Source organism: Phascolarctos cinereus, unplaced genomic scaffold, assembly GCF_003287225.1.
Source record: "Phascolarctos cinereus isolate Bilbo 61053 unplaced genomic scaffold, phaCin_HiC Scaffold_726;HRSCAF=1367, whole genome shotgun sequence".
Classification (NCBI taxonomy): domain Eukaryota; kingdom Metazoa; phylum Chordata; class Mammalia; order Diprotodontia; family Phascolarctidae; genus Phascolarctos; species Phascolarctos cinereus.
This window is the reverse complement of record NW_027556098.1, coordinates 22858153-22879129: the sequence shown is the minus strand read 5'-3', so window position 1 is coordinate 22879129 and position 20977 is coordinate 22858153. Positions and strand designations below refer to the sequence as shown.

The 20977-nt window shown below is 35.4% G+C and overlaps 1 protein-coding gene across 3 annotated transcripts in view; it reads left to right on the top strand.

Moving 5' to 3' along the window:
* The window catches only part of LOC110212839 (arylsulfatase F-like), a 51927-nt gene extending 31468 nt beyond the window's left edge, over positions 1 to 20459 (top strand). For all 3 annotated transcript variants that reach the window (XM_020992945.2, XM_020992946.2, XM_020992944.2), the window contains 6 exons: positions 3641 to 4064; positions 7850 to 7986; positions 9910 to 10044; positions 15788 to 15950; positions 19053 to 19174; positions 19781 to 20459. In XM_020992945.2, the coding sequence (XP_020848604.1) occupies positions 3641 to 4064; positions 7850 to 7986; positions 9910 to 10044; positions 15788 to 15950; positions 19053 to 19174; positions 19781 to 20142 (1343 nt within the window). In that variant the 3' untranslated portion in view covers positions 20143 to 20459. The remainder of the gene's footprint in view (positions 1 to 3640; positions 4065 to 7849; positions 7987 to 9909; positions 10045 to 15787; positions 15951 to 19052; positions 19175 to 19780) is intronic.
* Positions 20460 to 20977: the final 518 nt, after the last annotated feature.

Genomic DNA, 20977 nt, shown 5'->3' with positions numbered 1-20977 from the left:
TACCTTGCCTCATCTTTCACAACATATTTTGGATACAGCCATAAAGATGTATGAGATACCTGTAATTGAGTTTCTTGTCTATCACCTGGCTAATACCTATCTGTTTAGGAATAAGTATAGGAACAAGTGCATACAAGTATATCAACACATGCAACTTGCATTCTTACAACACATTTTAAGTAGCATTTCAATATCATTTTTTTCTTATTTAAAAAAACAAAACAAAACAAAACCCTGTGAACTAGAAATGACAATGTAATCTCTGATTTAACAAAAAAGGAAACAAAAAGAAAATGAAGCTAACAATGAGCAACTCTGAACAACTCAGTTACCTTTGAGAAACAAAGCAATCTTTGAGGAGTAGGAGATGAAAACTACTTGGGAAAACCAAAGACCTTGGTTCAAGTCCCAACTTGTGTGAATTTGATGAGAAATTTCTTAACTCTGGGCTTAAGATTTTTCATTTGTGAAATTAGGATGGGTGGGCTACACAGTCTCTAAGTTCTCTTTCCGGTCTATCATTATATGACTCTGTAGGAAATGAAGACATTTACTTCATATGGCAAGTGAATAGAGGAAGAACTGGAATTCTTGTCTCCTAATTCTAGTTGAAGCTCTATCCTTACCTTCTGTGTATTTTTTTTTGACAATTTCCTGAAGTTCTCTGTGCCTTTGTTCATCTCTCATGAGAGGCCCCCAGGATAATTACCTCAAGTTTAAGTTATTGTGTGGCCCTGCACCCACTGAAAATAATAGCTCAAAAATTCCCATTGATATACTTAAATGTCTCTACTCAGTCAGATGACATAACTATTTCACTAAAAAGGCATAGCAAAAATAGAATGGGTATAATCTTTGTAATAAATTATAATTTTAGCTAATATTGTATTTAGGATTTTTACAGCTACATTCATTAATGAAATTGGTCTATAATTTACATGACAACTTTATTATATATTTGAAAGGAAAAGCAAGTTGTACATGACAGTTTCGCAGTTTCATGTATAATTATCTTTTTCTTTTTATGCTACCATGTAATGGAAATACTTGTTTTGTTAAGTTCAGAATGAAATAAATGCAATTTTTAAAAAATAAAAGAAATGACATAATAGAGATTGTCCCCGTATACTTAGGGCATACTGTTCCACAAATATAAACATGATAAGTCGTGATATGGAACATGCATAGGGTTCATCAATGAGGAATATACACATAGGGAACTTATGTATCTAGGACATATATGCTGAGAGACAACTCACTCTTCTGGTATTGCTGTTGCACAGCTCTCACTGAGCCTGCTTCCTACTAAGTGTAGAATTTTACTTCCCTGCTCCTTGTTGGTCTTTTGGTGGCTGCTGGTGGACACTGATAATGTAAACCTGATTAAGTATTGCTCACTGGCAATAGTGGGTGTTTATTCCACCAGTCTCATTCTCATGGTTTCTACTGGGAATTGTTCCCTGCTACCAGCTTTTTGGCTTTATCTCTCTAGGACTGCCAGATATCTCATGTCAAGTTTATTTATTAGCATAGGTTCTCAGTTAGGACCTCTCTTAAAAGCCTCACAGCTTTTTGGTCATAGCCTGCCATATCCAGCTAACAAAAGGCTGACAGGGTACCCTCAGGCTAAGATTATGTCTACCTCCTCAAAGAAAGATGTTTCCCCAAAGTCTTCTCTGGTTTAGCATGCAAATTAATGTAATACAAAATAAGAAACTATGGAGTGTTCTCTACTCGCTTCTCCATCATTCTTGTTCTTATGTTTGTGAGCAGCAAAATCCTTATTGCTTTGGCGAATAATTTTGGCCAGACAAGTATAACTCTCATTGCATACTAATATTTGAAATAAGGATAACAAAATTTCTCTAATCACCTCACTAGGATTTATGGAGCAATTTATGTCAGAATAGCTGTATTCATTAATAAATAGTGTGATTGAAAGGTCCTAGGAATTTATAAATTTATAAATTATTTATAAATTTATAAATTTATAAATACTATCATATCCAATTAGCAAAAGTCAGGCAGAGTACTTCCAGGCTAAGATTAAATTTTTTCTTTTGAATTCTGAACTGTATAAACAACTATACCTTACTTATGAGACATTCCCAAGATCCTCTCTCCTTTTCATACAAATACATTTAAGCCACAGCAAAAGATAAGCTAAGGTGCTTCAGATGTTCTAGTATGCAGATGACAGTGCACTGATTCTATCAAGTTACTGGATATTGTAGAGGCTTCAGGAAGAGATCTATAATCACTTAAAGAAGTTTGGCTTTTCCATCAGCACAGAAAAGACCAAGTATATGAAGAATTACTATTGTATAGATCAGCAAACATTTGAATTGATACTTGCCCAAAGGTATTTATATCAACACACAATATAGATGCCAATGAGCTGATCCTAGTGGTGAAAAGTAGTAGGAAAGGAGGCTAAATTGTTTTCATAAAGTTGTAAAGCTCTTTCACTGACTCCATGTTTCACACAAGACTGAAGAATCATCTCATCAATAAGTACCATTTTATGATTGCCACATAATGGCACACAACATGGAATATGAATGCCCTTAATGAACCTAAAGATGAGAATTATGGAAAAGATAATTAAAAGGTACGTGGTGGCAAAGAGTGGGCTTCAACATATAACCAATAAAGAACACCATCAAGGAATGGAATGAAAGGATGAAAAGATGAGTTGACCACATGGTGAGAGGTAGGAGATAGCAGAGCATTCTATTTGCACCTTCACAATATCTGGAGGAAGTAAAGAAGGCCTCCAATATGTTGAAGTGACTTCTTAAGTTGAACATTTGGAAGAACGCGGAGAAGAGTTATACAAGATGGACATGCCTGGTCAGGTTCTGATCTACATCATTGAAGGGTACTCCGAAATAGAAGAGCTAGCAAATCCTCAGTATATAAATAAAACTACATCTTGACAAGGTCATTTCCATTTCCAATTGTGTTATTCCTCAAAGACAACTTTTAAATAACTTTTTGACAATTTTATTGGAAATACACTGCAATCTACTCATGCTAGCCATGCATGTGTCCATTGTCTTGTGGAATATGTGCTGTTTTAATTCTTATTTAAACCAACAATTATTTGCTAAGCTTCTAATATGTAACAGGTACTGGGGATATAATAGGTACAGACATAAAAATGAAAACACCCCCTGCCTCCACAGAACTCATATTCTATTGAAATCCTTGATCCTGTGCTATTCACCAAGGATTTTAAATAATTGTTAATAAGAAATTGCCATTTACATGGTTCTTAAGGTTTGCAAAATACTTTATATGCCTTCTATTGAACCCTCTTTCCACTGCTATACCAAAAATGTATCCATTCTGCTAATTGGAAAATAACCCTCCCCCCAAAAAAACAAAACAAAAAAACTCCAGGACAAAGCACTGTGCAAGGAATGAATCTATTGAAGAAAAGCTTTTTCAGGGAGGAAAATCACTTTGCATATATTCAATTCAATAGACATTTATTCAATGCCTATTATATACCTAAGCATATGTCTTTAGATGACTTCTTATTTTTCTATTTGGTTTTCAAGAACAGGAAGACTCACCAAAAATATCTTTAATACAGTATAAGGTAATATTTTCTCTTTTCTATTTTTACTTTCAGGTAAATGGCATCAAGGTTTAAATTGTAAATACCGAAATGACCACTGCCATCATCCTAACCACTATGGCTTTGACTATTTCTATGGCGAGCCACACACACTTGCATCTCCTTGTAAGCGAATGCCTACCCGTGACACAGAATTAGCCATAGAAAGTAGACTTTGGTTTTGCATGGAGCTACTCATCATTGCTGTGCTTACACTGACTGTGGGGAAACTAACTCATTTGGTCTCCATACCCTGGTTGTTTATTATCAGCATTATTTTCTTTGGCTTCCTGGTGGCCTTTTTTTGGTTCTTCAGTTTTCAAAATTCTGTGTTTTGGAATTGTATTCTCATGAGACAACAGGAAATTACAGAGCAACCCATGAAGGCAGAACGATCTGGCTTCATTATGATGAATGAGGCAGTTTCTTTTATCAAAAGGTAACAATTAAATTTTCTTTAGAGGCCTCTTTCCTTGGTCCTGTTTTCACTCTTGTTTTAATTTAGATGCCTTATTACAATGAATGTTTTACTTTGACTTGTACAAAGTTTTGACTTTGATTTTGAACTCAATGACTCCCTTGGCTGTGACAGTGAAATGGCTTTGTGGTCCTGTACAAAGGGCACTGGATTTTTTGTTGATTTCAGAATTAATTAAATCAAAATTAATCTTTGAGCTCTAACTCTAAGGTCCTCTAACATACAACAAACATTTACAATAGTAATAGTTATTTATATGATGCTTTAAAGTTTATGTAATTTTATATACCTCACAACAACCTTGTGAGAGGGACTGCTATTGACATACTCATTTGATAAATCAGGAAATTGAGGATCAGAAAGGTTAAGTGACTAGGGTCGGGTCACATAACTAGTAGACATTTAAGGCAACGTTTGTTCTTGATGACCAGTCCAGCAGTATTCCCTGCCTCTCAAGTTATTGAAGAGCAACTCTGCATTGCTCTGTGGCAAGCACTATAGGAGATACAACGGAGGATATTTATTTTTCCTGTGTGTGGGGCAGGGAGCAGTTAGGGAGAGGTCCATGATGGTGGTGGCATATGGTCCAGTCCTTGAAAAAAGGCTAAAAATTGGAGGAAGGAGCTTTAAGTAAAAGTATTCCAGAATTAGGAAATCAGAGGATATCAGAAATTACATTGAAAATACCTAATCTTTCATGTTCTTGATTAGTAGTGACAAAAATTAGCAATATTTTCTTAGGAGTTTTCCGACAGAAAGTTATTTTAATTCTCTGGGGAAACATTAAAAACAGATATAATCTCTTCCAGTGATTAGTCATTATGCAATTTGGCTTACAAAACAGAACTTTGAGGCCCAACTCAAACGTGGGAGCTGAACAGCAATTTGGAGAAGGAAAAATAAGAAAGAAAAGTGAGGGAAAAGGGGAAATTAGCACTGTTGAACAGTTTACTACTACTGATAAGTTAAGTAGCAAAACTAAAATGAACAATCATGCCCCACTCTCTATTTCCCCCCAAAAAAAAGATGGAAAAATCAGTCACTCTTCAACCCCAACCATTTAGGTAAATTGTTCTCTTTGTATATGAGTTACAAGGAACTAGTCCAACAGGCTCATGGTGGTAAAAAATACTTATGTAACCCAGTAAAGAATAGCTTAGTTTCACTTTAATCTAGTTAAGAGTTTATTATTCAGAAATTTCATAGAAAGTTACCATGACTTCAGAAAACCAAACTAAGGAAAGCAGCAATCTCATCATGAAGTCTGACTTTGCACTGGTATTAAGCCTAGGCATGCTACACAGATAGAATTGCGTTTAGGTATATCTTCCCATTTTATTTTTCCATGCCTCTTCACATCCAACCTCATAGATTTCTCCCATAGTTTTTGAGCACCAGTTCTTTCCTCAGTATAGGAATATCGTTATCTTGTAGCTATACAGTGGTCATTGTTGTTGTTTAGTCATTTCAGTAGTGGCTACAGCTTTGTGACCCCATTTGAGGGTTTTTTGGCAAAGATACTGGAGTAGTTTGCTGTTTCCTTCTTCAGCTCATTTTACACATGAGGAAACTGAAGCAAACAGGGTTAAGTAACTTGCCCAGAGTCATACAACTAGTAAGTGTCTGAGCTCAGATTTGAATTCAGGAAGAGCAATCTTTCTGACTCTAGGCCTGACACTCTACCCACCATGCCACCTACCTACCCTTACACACATGTTGGTCATTACCCAGCTCAGTCAGTCAACTAGTATTTATTAAGTGCCTACTATGTGTCAGGAAAGTACTGAGGATAAAAAGAAAGGCAAAAACAAACAAAAACTCCATGGGTTTTGTTCTCAAGCAGCTTCGAGTCTCCTGGGGGAGATAACATGTAAACAACTATGTACAGAAAAGATCTATATCTATATCTATATCTTATCTATATCTATATCTATATCTATGTCTATATAAAGACATATTATATAGAGTCTGAGACACACATACATGTGTATACATGTGTATTTCTTATATATAAAATATATATAGTATGAATATACATATATACATATACATGCTATATGTATGATCTCTATATGAAATATATATATTTATATATACATATATATAATTTGTATGTGTGTGTTGTGTTGTGTGTGTGTGTGTGTGTGTGTGTGTGTGTGTGTGTAATTGGGCGCAGCCTCAGAGGGACAGCCCTAAGATTAATTAATTTGCTTTTTCTAACTCTTGTTAGTCCAAGTTCTTACAGAAAATTCTGAGAGAATTCTGATAATTACAAGAGAATCCTCTGGATCATAGATTCAGAGTTAGACAGTACCTTTAGACCAATGGTCTAAATGACTTCATTCTCTAATTGAGGGAAACTGAGACCCAGAAAAGTTAAATGAGTTACCCAAACTCACACATTAGTAGGTTGCAGAGGTGAATATGAACCCAGGTACTCAGGGTCTAAATCTTTGTCTTAATTATCAGTTTGTATCCAATTTCTCATTTTACTGAGTCACCATTTTTCAATATTTCAAGGTTTTATTAATGCCTTTTGTACTCATATCACTGTACTGTTTGGATGGACTCTCCCTCTTCTAACTATAACCTCCCAGCACTTGCCTGCTTTCTTGTGTCTGAGTGACCATTTTAAAAAATGAACATTTTTCTGGTTGCATAGTAGTATAAACACTTGGTATTCATTAAACTGAAAATATCTAACATTATATAATTGACTTGTTTACTCCAGAAATCTCCAAGAGAATTTGAATGTAAACCTTTAGTATTTTCACATTAGTTATAATTCTGTCTCTTCAAAACCAGTTTCATGGAAGAAATAAAACAAACCAAAACCTTATATAGCTACTACATCTTTACAACAACACTTTTATCCTAACCCTTTTAAAAATTTCAAAGTATAGTCATTGCAGAAAGTTTGATAGTTTCTAGGACAGATTAATGGAGGAATTGAGGAAACATTCTTTGACAGTGTTTTCTTTCCTATATTTTTATCCAAACATTTTTAGCTCTTGGTTGAATTATTATTTTAGAGAAGGAGGTTGGGATGGTGGGGAGAGTCTAATATTTAGATCAGAAAAACCTGAAATAACAATCTCACCTCAGACTCTTTCTTGCTCCACGACCAAGGGCAAGGCACTTAAGCTCTGTTTCCTCATGTGTAAAATTTGGATGAGAATAACTTTAATAGCCTAGAGACATAGGCATGTCAAGAATGCCTTTGGTAGACTGCCCACATTCTGCCTCTGAAGAAGAAGGGAGAATCAATAGGAATGGTCTGGATGGTGTGCTAGTATACACTTCTAGGTTTGTCTGTTCTCCTAAGGGTTGTTGTGAGGTTCAATTAAGATAATGTATGCAAATCACTTTGCAAAGCTTAAAGTCTCTATTGATATCATTATCATCATCTTCATTTTTATGATTATGCATCAATGAAAAGAACAATTTGTAAAGAGATTTTTATTAATAATTGTCTGTAAGCTTTAAATAGAGGCTTTCCCCTAAGTTTTCTGGGTTTCTATGGAATGTGTTGATCAATAGTCTTTTCCTTAATTTTTTCATATAGGACTTTATTGTAATTATATGGGGGACACCAAGAATAATATAATAGATATGAAGATAAGGAAAAATTTATATTATCATATTAATTATATTATTGCAATTTCATAATATATAACATTATATTAATCTGTGTGTAGTTAAATTTTTAATCTCATGCAAAATCCCATTTGTTTCTGTCTTTCTAGAAACAAAGACAGACCTTTCCTCCTGTTTTATTCTCTTTTACATGTCCATGTACCTCTTCCCACATCTAATGAGTTTATTGGAATTAGCAAGCATAGCTTTTATGGAGACTATGTAGAAGAGATGGACTTTCTGGTGGGTAAGTGAAAGAACCTATTCCTATTACACAACATGTAGATGTCTGAGACATAATTATGATGCTTCCCTTCAGCAGTCAGTCAGCTTCCTCTTTGTACCTTGTTGCCTTGGAAAGGCCTCCTTTTCCCTGTCATTCCTTTGTTCTCAGCATCTTACTCCTCTCTCTTTCCTTTGTTCACATTAGGGAGACACTGAGCAGCCTTCTGAGGATTTGGAAATATTGGTTGTAATTATAGGGAATTCATAATAGCAAAAGACACTTTGCATCTCACACTGCTACCCTGACTTTTGGGTTGTATTAGTAGACGAAAAGAGAAGACACGTATATTGTTCTCCATCGTCACTGACTGGTAGAGCTATAAATTAGCATGAGAGGAGATATGAAACGTAATAAAAATTCTAATTAATGGGCCTGAAAGTGATGGAGAATTCACTCAATCAATAATAATTATGGAAAGAGGTCTTCATTAGTATGATCTTGCTTCCCATTGCCAGATCTTTTCATACCATTTTACTGTCTTAAGTTACTGAGGGCTTCCTTTTTTTGAAACAGGACCAGGATGTGTGAGCCCCCTTAGTTTCCAATGTTTCCTTGAGTCCTCACTTATAAAAACTGATTTTTCCTATTTCTTATTCCTTATATATTAGAAACCCCACTAGCTTTTTAATAATATAGAAAAATGACTAAAATCACTCATGTTGCATAGGGAAGATATCATTTATCTATCATCCATCCATCTATCTATCCATCTATCTATCTATCTATCATCTCCCTATTGGTGTGCTGTGGTTAGTGTTTAACAACTGGTTTAAAATACATGCACAATTATCTTTCATCTATTTAAGGATTTGTTGGCAAATAGCATTAGAAAAAAGGGGGCAAGTGGATAGAGAGTTGAATTGAGAATCAGAAAGACCTGGGTTCAAGTACTGTCTCTGACACATTCAGGCTGTGTGACCTTGGGCAAGTTACTTAATGTCTCAGTTACTTAATGTCCCAGGTAACATTAAGACTATAAATTGAAAAGCAGGTAAGCTGGTATATTGGCAGGAGGAATTTCCTTCCTAGGATTTCTCTAAACTAATACAATCATACAACTGTCAAAAAAACCCCCAACAACTCTATAAATTGGAATTTATACTTTGAAAGGAATGAATAATCTAAGCATAATGGATGGTGCAGCTTGCTTGGGTGATGCCACTACTCCATATAAAGGACCCTTGGTAGCTGTTTCAGAAGAATTGTGTTGACATGTAAGTGAATTGCATTAGACAGATTATGGAATACGTGGAGAGCACTCTGTGACTAAATCTTGTGAGCTAACCACATGGAGCAGTTGTATCAGTTTAGCAATCTGAGGGGTTTGTAAATGTGTTAGATCATCATAATATAATAATGATATTTTATAGGATATCATGCAGGTCCTGCATAACATTATCTTTATCTCACATCAAATTGTGTATTGCATATCTATATTTGTCTTACAGTAGTTTCTATAAAATGTGACTTTACAGGTTCAACATTAGGTTCATTTTCTGTCACTTGATAATTGAGATGGCTTTTGCAAATCATTTTCTTTTATAGAAATATTAGTTATTCATATGGTAATCAATCAATCAATAAACATTTATTAAGCATCTACTATGTGTCAGCACTGTGCTTAGTGCCGGGGATACAAAAAGGGACAAAAGATAATCCCTGTCTTCAAGGAGTTTACAATCTAAGAGCGGATGATATGCAAACAACTATTTACAAAGTGAGCTATATACAAGATAAATAGGACATAATTAAAAGAAGGAAAGTACTCATATACATGATTCTTTTTATACTTTTACAAAATATTAGATAATAATAATAAAAATACTAAAAGCTTTATAATTTATGGATAACACCAATTACATTTGCACTTTTTTTCTCTTGAAGGCAAAGTTCTTGATACCATTGATGCAGATGGCTTGACAAACAACACAATTGTGTACTTCACCTCAGACCATGGAGGGCATCTGGAGGCCATGAGAGGAAGGGTTCATGTAGGGGGCTACAATGGAATATATAAAGGTAAGAAGAGTGAAGAGTGTTGGAGGGTTGTTTTAGGCTTAAGCTCTGTGATGCTATGTTCTGCTTGGTCTATAACATAAGAAGATATTAAAGCAAGGTGACCCAAATCAGCTAATGTTGCTATGAAAAAAAAAATCTTACTTGTAGAATTTTGGAGGGGTTGGTTATAAGGAAGTTTTTCTGACCTGTTCTTATAGATGAATAAAGGACAAGCACACACTTATCTATAAAAGAGCTTTTTTTGGTGTAGACATTTCTTTTCATTCTTATACTTTAGGAAATGTTGAAGATAAAGAGTATGTAGGAAGGAGGATCAGAAGCAGGAAGAAGGGAAAAAAGTGAAAGGAATCAGTAGGGATGACTTCTGCAGATGCCTCTAGTGATTAGGTGTAATCCTTGACCTAGTTTCTAGTGAGAGTAGGAAAATCAGAGCCCTGGAAAGGGAACATTGAGTAGGAGAGAGAAAATGGCTAACTTGATTTTAACTGCTGGAGTCATGCACATTGGATGTCATGTTATTGTTAACTATTGTTGTTGTTGTATTTTAAGGAAAAATCCTTGATATTTGATGTCAATGGCTTGGAAACAGCACACTCATCCACCCCTTCCTTTCCTATCTCCTTGTAGGATTTTATTTATTAGTAAAGTTTACGACCCTTAAGGGGTCACATTTCAACAGCACTTTTTCAATAGCACTTTTCTCAGAAGAGCCCTGTGAACATTATTAGTGCTATTTGATAGAGATGAGGAAACTGGGACTCTGAGAGGTTAGATGACTGGTCTGTGAACTATGGCACAGCTAGTCTTAGCCATTCAACGAGTGTTAAGTGCCATGTACCTTGCTAAACATTAAGGATACAAAGAAAGGCAAAAACTTTTCTGGTTCCAAAAGAGCCTTCAGTTTCCTCATCTGTAAAATGGGGATAACAATAATACCTACCTCCCAGTGTTTTTGTGAGGATACAATGAGATATTTGTAAAGAACTTTGTAAAAATTAAATATTAGCTGTTAGTATATTATATATATATACACATACATATAAACATATATGATATTATATGACACTAACAACAATGACAATAATAATAAGACAGGCCTTCTGCTTAAGGTGAGTCTTCAGCTAGAATTCCCAATTGTGGGCTGCAGAGTCCTAGTGTAGCACTCTTTTTTTCTTTTTTGTGAGGCAATCAGGGTTAAGTGACTTGACCAGGGTCATGCCGCTAGTAAGTGTCAAGTGTTTGGTCTGCGGCTGGATTTGAACTCAGGACCTCCTGATTTATGGGCCTCTGCTCTATCCACTGTGCCATCTAGCTGTCCCTGGCAGCATTCCTTAATTACACCACATTAACCCCTTAGTTTGAGATAATATATCAAAATGATAAAATACATTAAAGGTCCTGGGATCTACTGACTCTGTGATACCTATAGCAGCTCACTCAAAAAAAATTCTTAGTATTTCTAAGGTCAGAGATTCAGTCTATATAGTTATTATGGGCTTCTGTCTCTTCTTACTCTGAAACTAGTGGGGACATGTCTTTTCATTTAGTTACACTTGGGTTCTTGCGAGGATAATCCCACTCAGGTACGCTCAGGGAAAAAGTCTCTTTCCCAATCCCACTACCACCAGAGGCCCAATTTTTCTTGCAAGGCCCTATTGCAATGGCTCATCAGTCTCCTCATCACTGGCCTCTCCCTTTTGCAATCCTTTGGACACAGTACTGAAAGCTTAATTATTCTAAGAACTTTTCTGATGATACTAATCCCCAGCTCAAAGACTTTTAATTAGCTGACTGCCAATTTAAATTCAAGTCCATTTTTTGGCATTCAAGCCTCTCCATGTTCTAGCTTTAACCTAACCTTATCCTCCTCCACCCCCCTCCAGCTTCCTTATACTACGTTGGAGCTACACTGGATTAGCAATTGTTTAAATAGGCCTGAGGCATTTCCCACCTCTTCACCTTTATATGCTATTCCTTCTATCTGCCTTTTGAAGTCTTATTCATCTCTAAAAGCCTAAGTCAAAAGCTGCTTCCTTCCTCAGGTACTGATTGTTCTTCATAGCATATGATCTATCCTTCGAAGCCCACTAATCTATGATTTTTATTATACTGTGCCTTGCATTATAGTTATTTGAGCAGTTGTCATATCCTCTTACATGTCAATTTATTTAAACAAAGATTTATTAAGAGTCTCTTATGCGTAAGGAAGGCACTTTGCCAAATTCTGAGAATACAAAGATGAAAAAAAAGCCACATTTTTTGACCTCAAGCAGCTTTCAATCTAATGTGGAATGAGCAGGAATGAAATGTACACAGTTATATTACATCAGAAAATTTAAATACAAGGAAAAGTCAGAGTAGCTTGAGAGTTTCAAGGAAGGAGAGATATTTTAAGTTCCTTAAAATCAGGGACCAAGTCTTATTCACCTTTGTAGCAACTCCAGCACCCAGCAACAAACCACATCATTAAATTGAATAGAAAGAATTATTAAATCAAACTTAATCACTCAGTCAGTAGCATGTAATAAGAGCTCATGATGTGCCAAGAGCTGTGCTAAGCACTGAGAATATAAAGACAAAAGTGAAAAAGTATTTCTCTTCAAAAAACTTACATTCTAAAGGGAGAAACAGCATGTAAACTTATAAATATATGTTAAATATATACAAAATGAATACCAAATGGTTATAGGAGAGAGGGCACTTAGTATAAAGAAAGATAGGGGAAAAAAATAATGAGGAATCACCAGAAATGATGAGGAATAGATGGATGGGTTCTAGTGTCTGAAGGAATTCACTTGGACAGTCTCCAATTTAAAAGAAAGGCATTTTTGGGGTAATGCACCCAAGTGAGCTCTGTTTCCATGTGGGAGAAACAGAGCATAAGCACTGCTCCCCTAAGGGACGCAGAGCAATTGGCTAGGTTAAAGGTCTGGTTTAAATAGAATTTTACGGAATAGAAGGAAGGGGGAACAGGAGAAAGGAAGAGGGGATATCAGGGATGTCAGGTAGTCTAAAGGTACCTTTGTCATACAGATAAGCAAAGAGAATAGGAAAGGGGAGGGGAAGAGTTGTACTGGAATGTCAGGCTAAATTGGGGGTGCCTTGTGAAAGCACACAGTAAGTTCACATTATGAGGCTTCAATGAATAGTCTTCTTGAATCACTTTTCTGGCTGGTCATAACCTGCATCTTATCTCATATCTCACATCCTGTCTCCTTCTTGCTCCATCTGCCTCAAGCACTCCTTTCTGTCTCACTTCACCATGTAGAAGGTGGAACTTGATCTGAAGCTTGAAGAAAATCAGGGATTTCAAGACATTAAAGAAGGAAGTAATGTTCCTACATGTAGGGGGACAGCCAGTGTGAAGGCGCACAAATAAGAAATGGAGTATTGTGTATACAAAACAGCAAAGAGTGCTATATGACCGAATTATAGGGAGGGTGGTAACTGAAAAGGTAGGAAGAGGCCAGATTATGAAAAGTTTTGTGAGAGATGATCTCTCGGAAGTGAAGCCCCCTCAAAGGGTCAATAGCTCTTGTTAATAGTTCTTGATTGTTGCTTTCAAAACCCTCCCTGGCTCAGACCCTGTTTTTAAGTACTTAGCAGAAAGAATAGCCCTATCCCCAACCTGAACTGCTCACTCTTGCAAAAACTTTTCGCCTGTTCTCATCTCCTGGCAAGTTTGTGAAACTGTCTTTGTTCTCTGCTGCTGGGGTAGATTGCCACAAATAAGACTGTACCCTCAGAGCTTGCACCAATGAGCCCTGAGGAAGGGGGCTAGGGAGGAGGGGATTGCGGTTAGGATCTATATAATCTGCTGGGCTGAACACACTTCCGCTCTCTTTGGTCGGCACCATCTTTTGGGTGCTCTGAGGGAGCCCTTTTTCGAGAAAGCCAATAAACGAACTATTCTTTTTTGCTAATATCTCTGAGTCTCCGATTTATTGGTAAAGGTCTTCGTACCCCACGCAGTATCACTTGTCAAAATGAGAAGTTTCCATTTGATCCTGGAGACAAGGAGTCCCTGGAGTTTACTGAGCAGACCTCCACTTTATGAAATTAAATTGGTAGCTCTGTGGGATATGGATTGGAGTGGAGAGAGGTCTGAGGGAAAGGAGAATACATAACAAACTGTTAAAATAGTGCAAATGAGATGTGTTGTAGGTCAGAATTAGGGTGTTAGCTGTGTGATTGGAGAGGAAGGAAAAGGTGAGAAAGATTTTGTAGGCAAGAATTAACATATTTGGGACAAGTGGATATGAGGATTCAAGGAAGACACTGAGACTTTAAACTAGTATGCCTAAAAGGATGGTGGTGCCCTGAGTGGTATTAAAGAAGTTCAGAAGAAGAATGGGTTTTAGAGGGGAAATATTGAATACTGAAGGACATATAATTATCTGTTAGATGTGTTGAGTTTGAGATGCTTCTGAAACACTCAGTGCTAAACATTAAATAACCAATTGGTGATGTGGGATTAGAACCACATATATATATATATATATGTGTGTGTGTGTGTGTGTACATGTATGTATGTATGTATGTATATGTATGTATATGTATGTGTGTGTGTGATAGTAGTTGAGATAATAACAGAAATGTGATTGTCATGGTGATTGAAAGACACTGCAAAGATAAATTGTGTTCTAGATTTCTACAGGAGATATTCATTTCCTTCGACATCTAGGTTGGATCATTGTATGTAAGTTCTTTTCTTCCTTTGGTGGATTCAGATTTGCATAACACAAAACTTTTCAATCATCATACATTGTACCTAACTTTGATTTACACATGCACGCAAGGAAGACTGCATAAAAATATTGATTCTTTTGGTTTTTATTTTTGGTTTTGTATTCTAGCAGTGTCTAATGTTTCCTTTTTCTTTTATTAAGCAGGTGTTTGGTAAATATATGTTGCTTGTTTTCTAACAGGTTTCTTCTCTACTAACAGAAAAACTCAAAGCTCATGCCTTACTAATAACAGAACTGGGTAACCTATATTTTCATATGTCTCCATCTATGAAAGAAAATGAATTTCCTTCCTGAAGTACAGATCTGACCATAGCATACTCCCTTGCCACAGATAAACTCTCTATTACCTCTAAGATCAAATATGAAATTTTCTGGTTTCTAAAGACCTTTATGACCTACCCTCTTCATACCTTTCCAGTCTTGTTATGCTTTACTTACCTCCAAATCCTCTGATTTTGCAAAGCTATTCTTGCTGTTCCTTGCCCAAGATTGTTCATTTTTTCCATTCCTTTTCACTGTCCGTACCTTTTGCCTGGAATACTCTCCCTCCTTACCATCACCAGCTGGTTTCCTTAGCTTCCTTTAAGACTCAACTCAAATCTCAGCTTCTACAAGAGGCCTGTTCTGGTCTTCCCTCACTGCTAGTGACTTCTCTCTGATGTTATTTCCATCTAATCTGTATCTATCTTGTTTGTACAAATTGGTTCACATTTCTCCCCAACTGGAATGTGAGCTCCTTGAAAGCATGGACTGTTTTTGCCCTGTTTTGTATTTCTGACACTTAGTCCAGTGCGAGACACATAGTAAGTACTTAAATACTTGTTGACTGACTGATATTTGGAGATACACACACACATACACATACAAGCCTACATGCATGTATGTATGTATGTATACAGGATGTTCCAAAAGTCTTAACGCTACTTAAGCTTTACAAGCATTCTCACTGCTAAAGATATTTTAGGTGATTATGGTGATTTTTTTTTAACATACAGGTGGGAAAGGAATGGCAGGCTGGGAAGGGGGAATCCGAGTTCCAGGGATGATTAGATGGCCAGGAATATTGACAGCTGGAAAAGTTATTGAGGAACCTACAAGTTTGATGGATATTTACCCAACTCTAGCTGCAGTAGTAGGAGGAACTTTGCCTCAGGATAGGTAAGAAAAAAAATATCTAAAACAAATATGCGTCATTTTTACTTTCTCATAAAAGGAAATAAAAATTTTAAAGTTCAGTTCTCTTCTCAAGGCCTTCTTTGCCAAATATCTTGGTAGTTTTCTCTTTGTACATGATTGTATCTATTGATTGCATAGACAGACAATATATCTGATTCCACCAACACAAGGCAGCTTTGCATAAATAGATCTTGATTCATTAATTGTGTTTTTGTGAATTGTTATGAAGATGAGAAAGCATAGGACAGATGAACATAAATGATGACAGTAACTCTTCTTCTATATGGGTAGATAATTATTCTTACAGTCTCCAATGTTCAAGATTCAAAGTCATTACGAAATAAGAAATAGGGTGGTATTGATGACTAACAACTAGTGGTTCTTCCAGTTCAATCAAGCTGGTTCTCCATGTTACATCAAGAACTATCTTATGATACTTTTAAGTACAAATAAAAAGCTGATTTTTTTTAACATCTGCATATATCCTTGACTTTTAAACAGAATTCAGGTGAAGGCAGATGTAGGGGTTTTTTTAAAACTTTTTTTACTCATATCTATGAAGTTATATTGCTAGGGAAAAATTAAATTGGTTCTGTTTTTGTTAATAGAATCATCTTCATTCCTTTATTCAATAGGTTTTGTCTATTATATTACATTAAATTATAATTGTTTTAATAAAATAACTGCTACTTCTTTTAAGAAAAAAAATTAGAACTCTCTAGTCCACTAAGTAGGTCCATTGTTCTAGGAACTAAGGTTTAATATTTTTTAAAAAATATTTGTTATGGAAAATTGAATTTTTCCAAAAAAATCCACAAATGTTTGTGTATTCTTTCTATTTATGGAATCCATTAATTTTAAAATAAATTGTGACAAGCAGAAATTATTTTAATGGAACAGGAGAATCTGATGTGAATGTGTTAGAGAAAAATAGCCTCAATGTCTGAGCTAGAGAAAATAAGAGTAAATCACTAGGTTGGTTTTGCTTTTTGTTTGTTTTTGCTTTTTTTTTGTCCTTTAAAATTCTCATTAAATTTTTCAAATTTGACTTTTCTAAAAAAATTACTCTCTTCTTTATTTCAGCATTAGTTTCAAGAAATAGAATATTTGAGTTTTTTAGAATTTTTTCAAGAGTCAAATTACATTTGAAATGAAAATTTCTTTTCCAAGGAATTTTCCAAGGTTTTATAGGTATACAGAGGAATGATTTAAGTTTTACAATAATATCAGTATATCTACCTTGGACAAAATCTCTGACATCTCAAAACCTTTGAGAAATACAGAATTTTCTACCTAATGGTTGGTGTTTAAAAGTGGATTTTAGTTGTATTTTTCTTTCCTTCTTTTTTAAAAAATCTAGTTCAGTTTCAAATGCTCTCTCTTCTTCCACCCCTCTCCCACCCATTGAGAAGGCCAGAAATATGATAAAGATTATTTTTGTATAAAAGATAAACTCAGTTTGCAATTAACATTCTTCAATGTCTGAAGGCTACATTTAGGATCACTATTTTATTTTTCCGAAACCTTAAATATTCCAAATAAAATCCTTCTTTTCTTCTACTGTGTTTAGGTCCTAGTAGGAATAATATGTAAGAGAACACAGTCGCATCCAATTGGGAAAAAAAGTTATTCAAGAAAAATTAGATCAGACATGGTTCATGGCTGTGAAACTGGTTTTTGCAGACTTCAGAGATACTGCTCTAAATAATAATGCTGCTACAAGTATCCAATGATTCCACTGATTATATATTGCCTCAAATTCACCTCTTAAAATTTTATCAACATGTCTGTAATTTGTGTATCTAAGGATTCAGTGTGATTCAGAGGAAAAAGTATTGACCTTGGGAGTAAGGTGATATGGGTCTAAACCTTAAAACTCCAGTAGCACCAACTCCAATCTTTCTTTGAAGGCCTGTTTTTATGTTCTGTGTGTGACTATTCCTACATCATTCTGCATAGTAGCACACACAGTATGGCCTAAAGACTGAACGCGACTAATGTGTACCAGAGAAGAGAAGAACAACTAGCAAATTGATAAATTAGGTTTCTGTGTATGTTTATATTAGAGGTTGATGGAGGAAAGACTCACAGCTTTGTCTCTTGTACCTCTTTCTCTATGTGCCTGATCACATTCTGGTTTGTTCTATGTTTATTTTTATGTATTGCATTTGTGAGTTTTAGCTCCTAGATTAAAACTCCTAGATTATAAAGCTAGGCAAGGGCCATGCGTTTTTTGTCTTTGTATTGCCTATAGACCTCTACTAAAGTCATACTTTGATGAATCATTTGACTTGGAGATCACCCATGGTTCTTGAATGCTATTGTATTAGATCATAAGCTCTAGAAGACTGCAGCCCTTTGAGTATAGAGTTAGTGATGCCTGTGTTCCAAGGGTCAGACTTGGATAACTTTGGAAAAGATTAGCTCATCATTAAAAAGTTGCTTGCCAGGTAGTGAGTTATTTTAGTGCAGAGATGTACCATGAATACATAGGCTATTTTAGTGTTTGTGTAGGGTTTGCCATGTATGTTGATTGGAACAAATACTGACCTTTATGAAATCATAAATATTTTGATTCTACAAGAATTCCCCCCATGACAAATATCAAATAGTGGGCACTATATATAAATGTTAACTGAATAAAAAATAATCACTTGTCAGGTTAAGATTCTGTGCTGTTTCAATCATAGGCAATGGAATATATGAAAGTTTTGCTTGTGAAATATAAATTGTGAAATTTAGTGACTTTTATGGGAAATTGATTACATTGGGATTTACTAATATCCACCAAGTTAATTAAGGCAGAAGGTCTCACAAAACAATATAAACAGAATTTTAATTAATCCATGGGTTAACTTTTCTTTGCTGCAGTAGATATTACCCAGTATTAGCCTTTAAAGCTTACATATGTATATATTTATATATGTATGTGTATTTGTATGTTTCTATCATTTGTGTTTTTAACAACTTTGTCTGTTTTGCATTCTCCAATAGCTTGTAATCTTCTTGAGGAATAGAATTACTTTCTTTATAACACTTTGATATTTCCAAGATTGTGAAACCAGTTCTTTTTTATTACTGCAGAGTGATTGATGGACGAGATCTAATGCCGTTATTGAAGGGAGAAATTCGACACTCAGAGCATGAATTCTTGTACCACTACTGTGGCCCATTTTTACATGCTGCACGGTGGCACCCAAAGAACAGTGAGTATAAAATATGCATGTAGTGGGAAATAGGCTAAAATAGTATCAGAATTCTACTCCTAGTCTTGGATATGTGACCTTGACTATGTTATTTATCCTCTTTGGGCCAGTTTTTAATTTTTTTTCTCTTCAGAAAAAAACAAACAAACAAAGGGATAGGGTTGGTTGACCTTTGAAATCCTGACCAGTCTGAACATCATATGTGTTACCTGATGCAATCCAACAATAAGATGTGTGATAATTTTTTTCTAAACTTCATACTTTTCTTAAAGTCACTACAATTAGTCCTAGATGTAGGGAATATTTTAAAGCAATATTTACTTTGAGGAATGGATCAAATCAATGTCATTTTGAGAGAAAACAAGAAGAAAAAAGGGTTGTAGTTTTGTATCAAAGGGTTATTACCTCAAAGAAGAACATGACAGCATCATTTCCTAAGAGTGAAGAGATGATCAGCTTATCAGTTTTGGAAAGGAGATATGTGAAAAAATTACTGTACTATAGACAAAAGACTAGCAGTGTCATACCTGAGAAAATGGGGAAGGTTTTAGATATGATGTAGTTTCTCTAACACAATATATGTGTTTTTTCCCCCTTGACTTTTAGGTGATGCTGTTTGGAAGGTCCATTTTGTGACTCCAGATTTCCAACCCAAAGGGGCAATAGGTTGCTATGATATCTTATTTTGCCAATGTTTAGGGGAAAATGTTACACATCACGATCCACCTTTGTTGTTTGAACTCTCAAGGGATCCTTCTGAATCTAAGCCCCTTTCCCCAGACAATGAACCCATGTATGATACAGTGATAAAAACAGTAAAAAGAGCAGTGAAGAAGTTTCAAAAGACACTGAAACCTGTCCCAGAGCAACTTACTTTGTATAACAAGGATCTAGTATGGTTGAGGCCATGCTGTGGTGTTTTCCCATTCTGTCTGTGTGATAAGCAAGTTGGAAATTTTACTATGTGATTATATCTAAAAATATGATAATATGCTTCCCATTAAAAACTGCTTCTTCCCAAATTTTATTGACTGAAGATTAGCCTTCCAGTAAAGTTATGATTTAGTCAATAGCTTTAGTATTCAGGAGCAGCACAATACAATGGACAGAGTGCCCAATTTGGATTTAGAGACTCATTGGGTTCCTATTTCAGGAACTACATGTATGAGCTTAGTCATATGTCTTAACCTTTCTAAGCCTCAATTTCTATATCTACAAAATGAACAAGTTAAACTACATGTCCTTTAAGGACCCTTCTGTATTGAAATAAATGATCTCACGATCATGTGACTTTCTGTTCATTCACTGACACTTTTGGAACCTGACTCGTGAATGGCCATTAGGCCATTTTGCTTTCTCAGAAATGTGATGAATTCAAAAGGGGCAAGAATTTCTAGTTGTTTTGTGTGTGTGTATGTGTGTGTGTGTGTGTGTGTGTGTGTGTGTGTGTGTGTGTGTGTGTGCGTCCTCTGCAAAATACTAATCCATACATAACTGTAGGAAGTTTTAAGATTGAATTAAGGGAGAGTCAATCAAAAAGCAAGAAGCAAACACTATTACTACAAAATATTTAAAGGAATTAAAGAAAATCAACACCAATTCCAAGTCCTCTTCCAAATGACTGAGAGTACCACCTTCCCCCCAAAAGTATCTAACATATGCAATGCAAAATTGGTCTTAGAAAAGTATGATTATTCCAAAGCAATGTTAGGAAATAATAATGTTACTAAGAAATTAGGATGCCAGAAGTACTTTGATGCAATTAGGTTTCTTCCATGGAGAGGTGGGCAGTTTCATTGATAT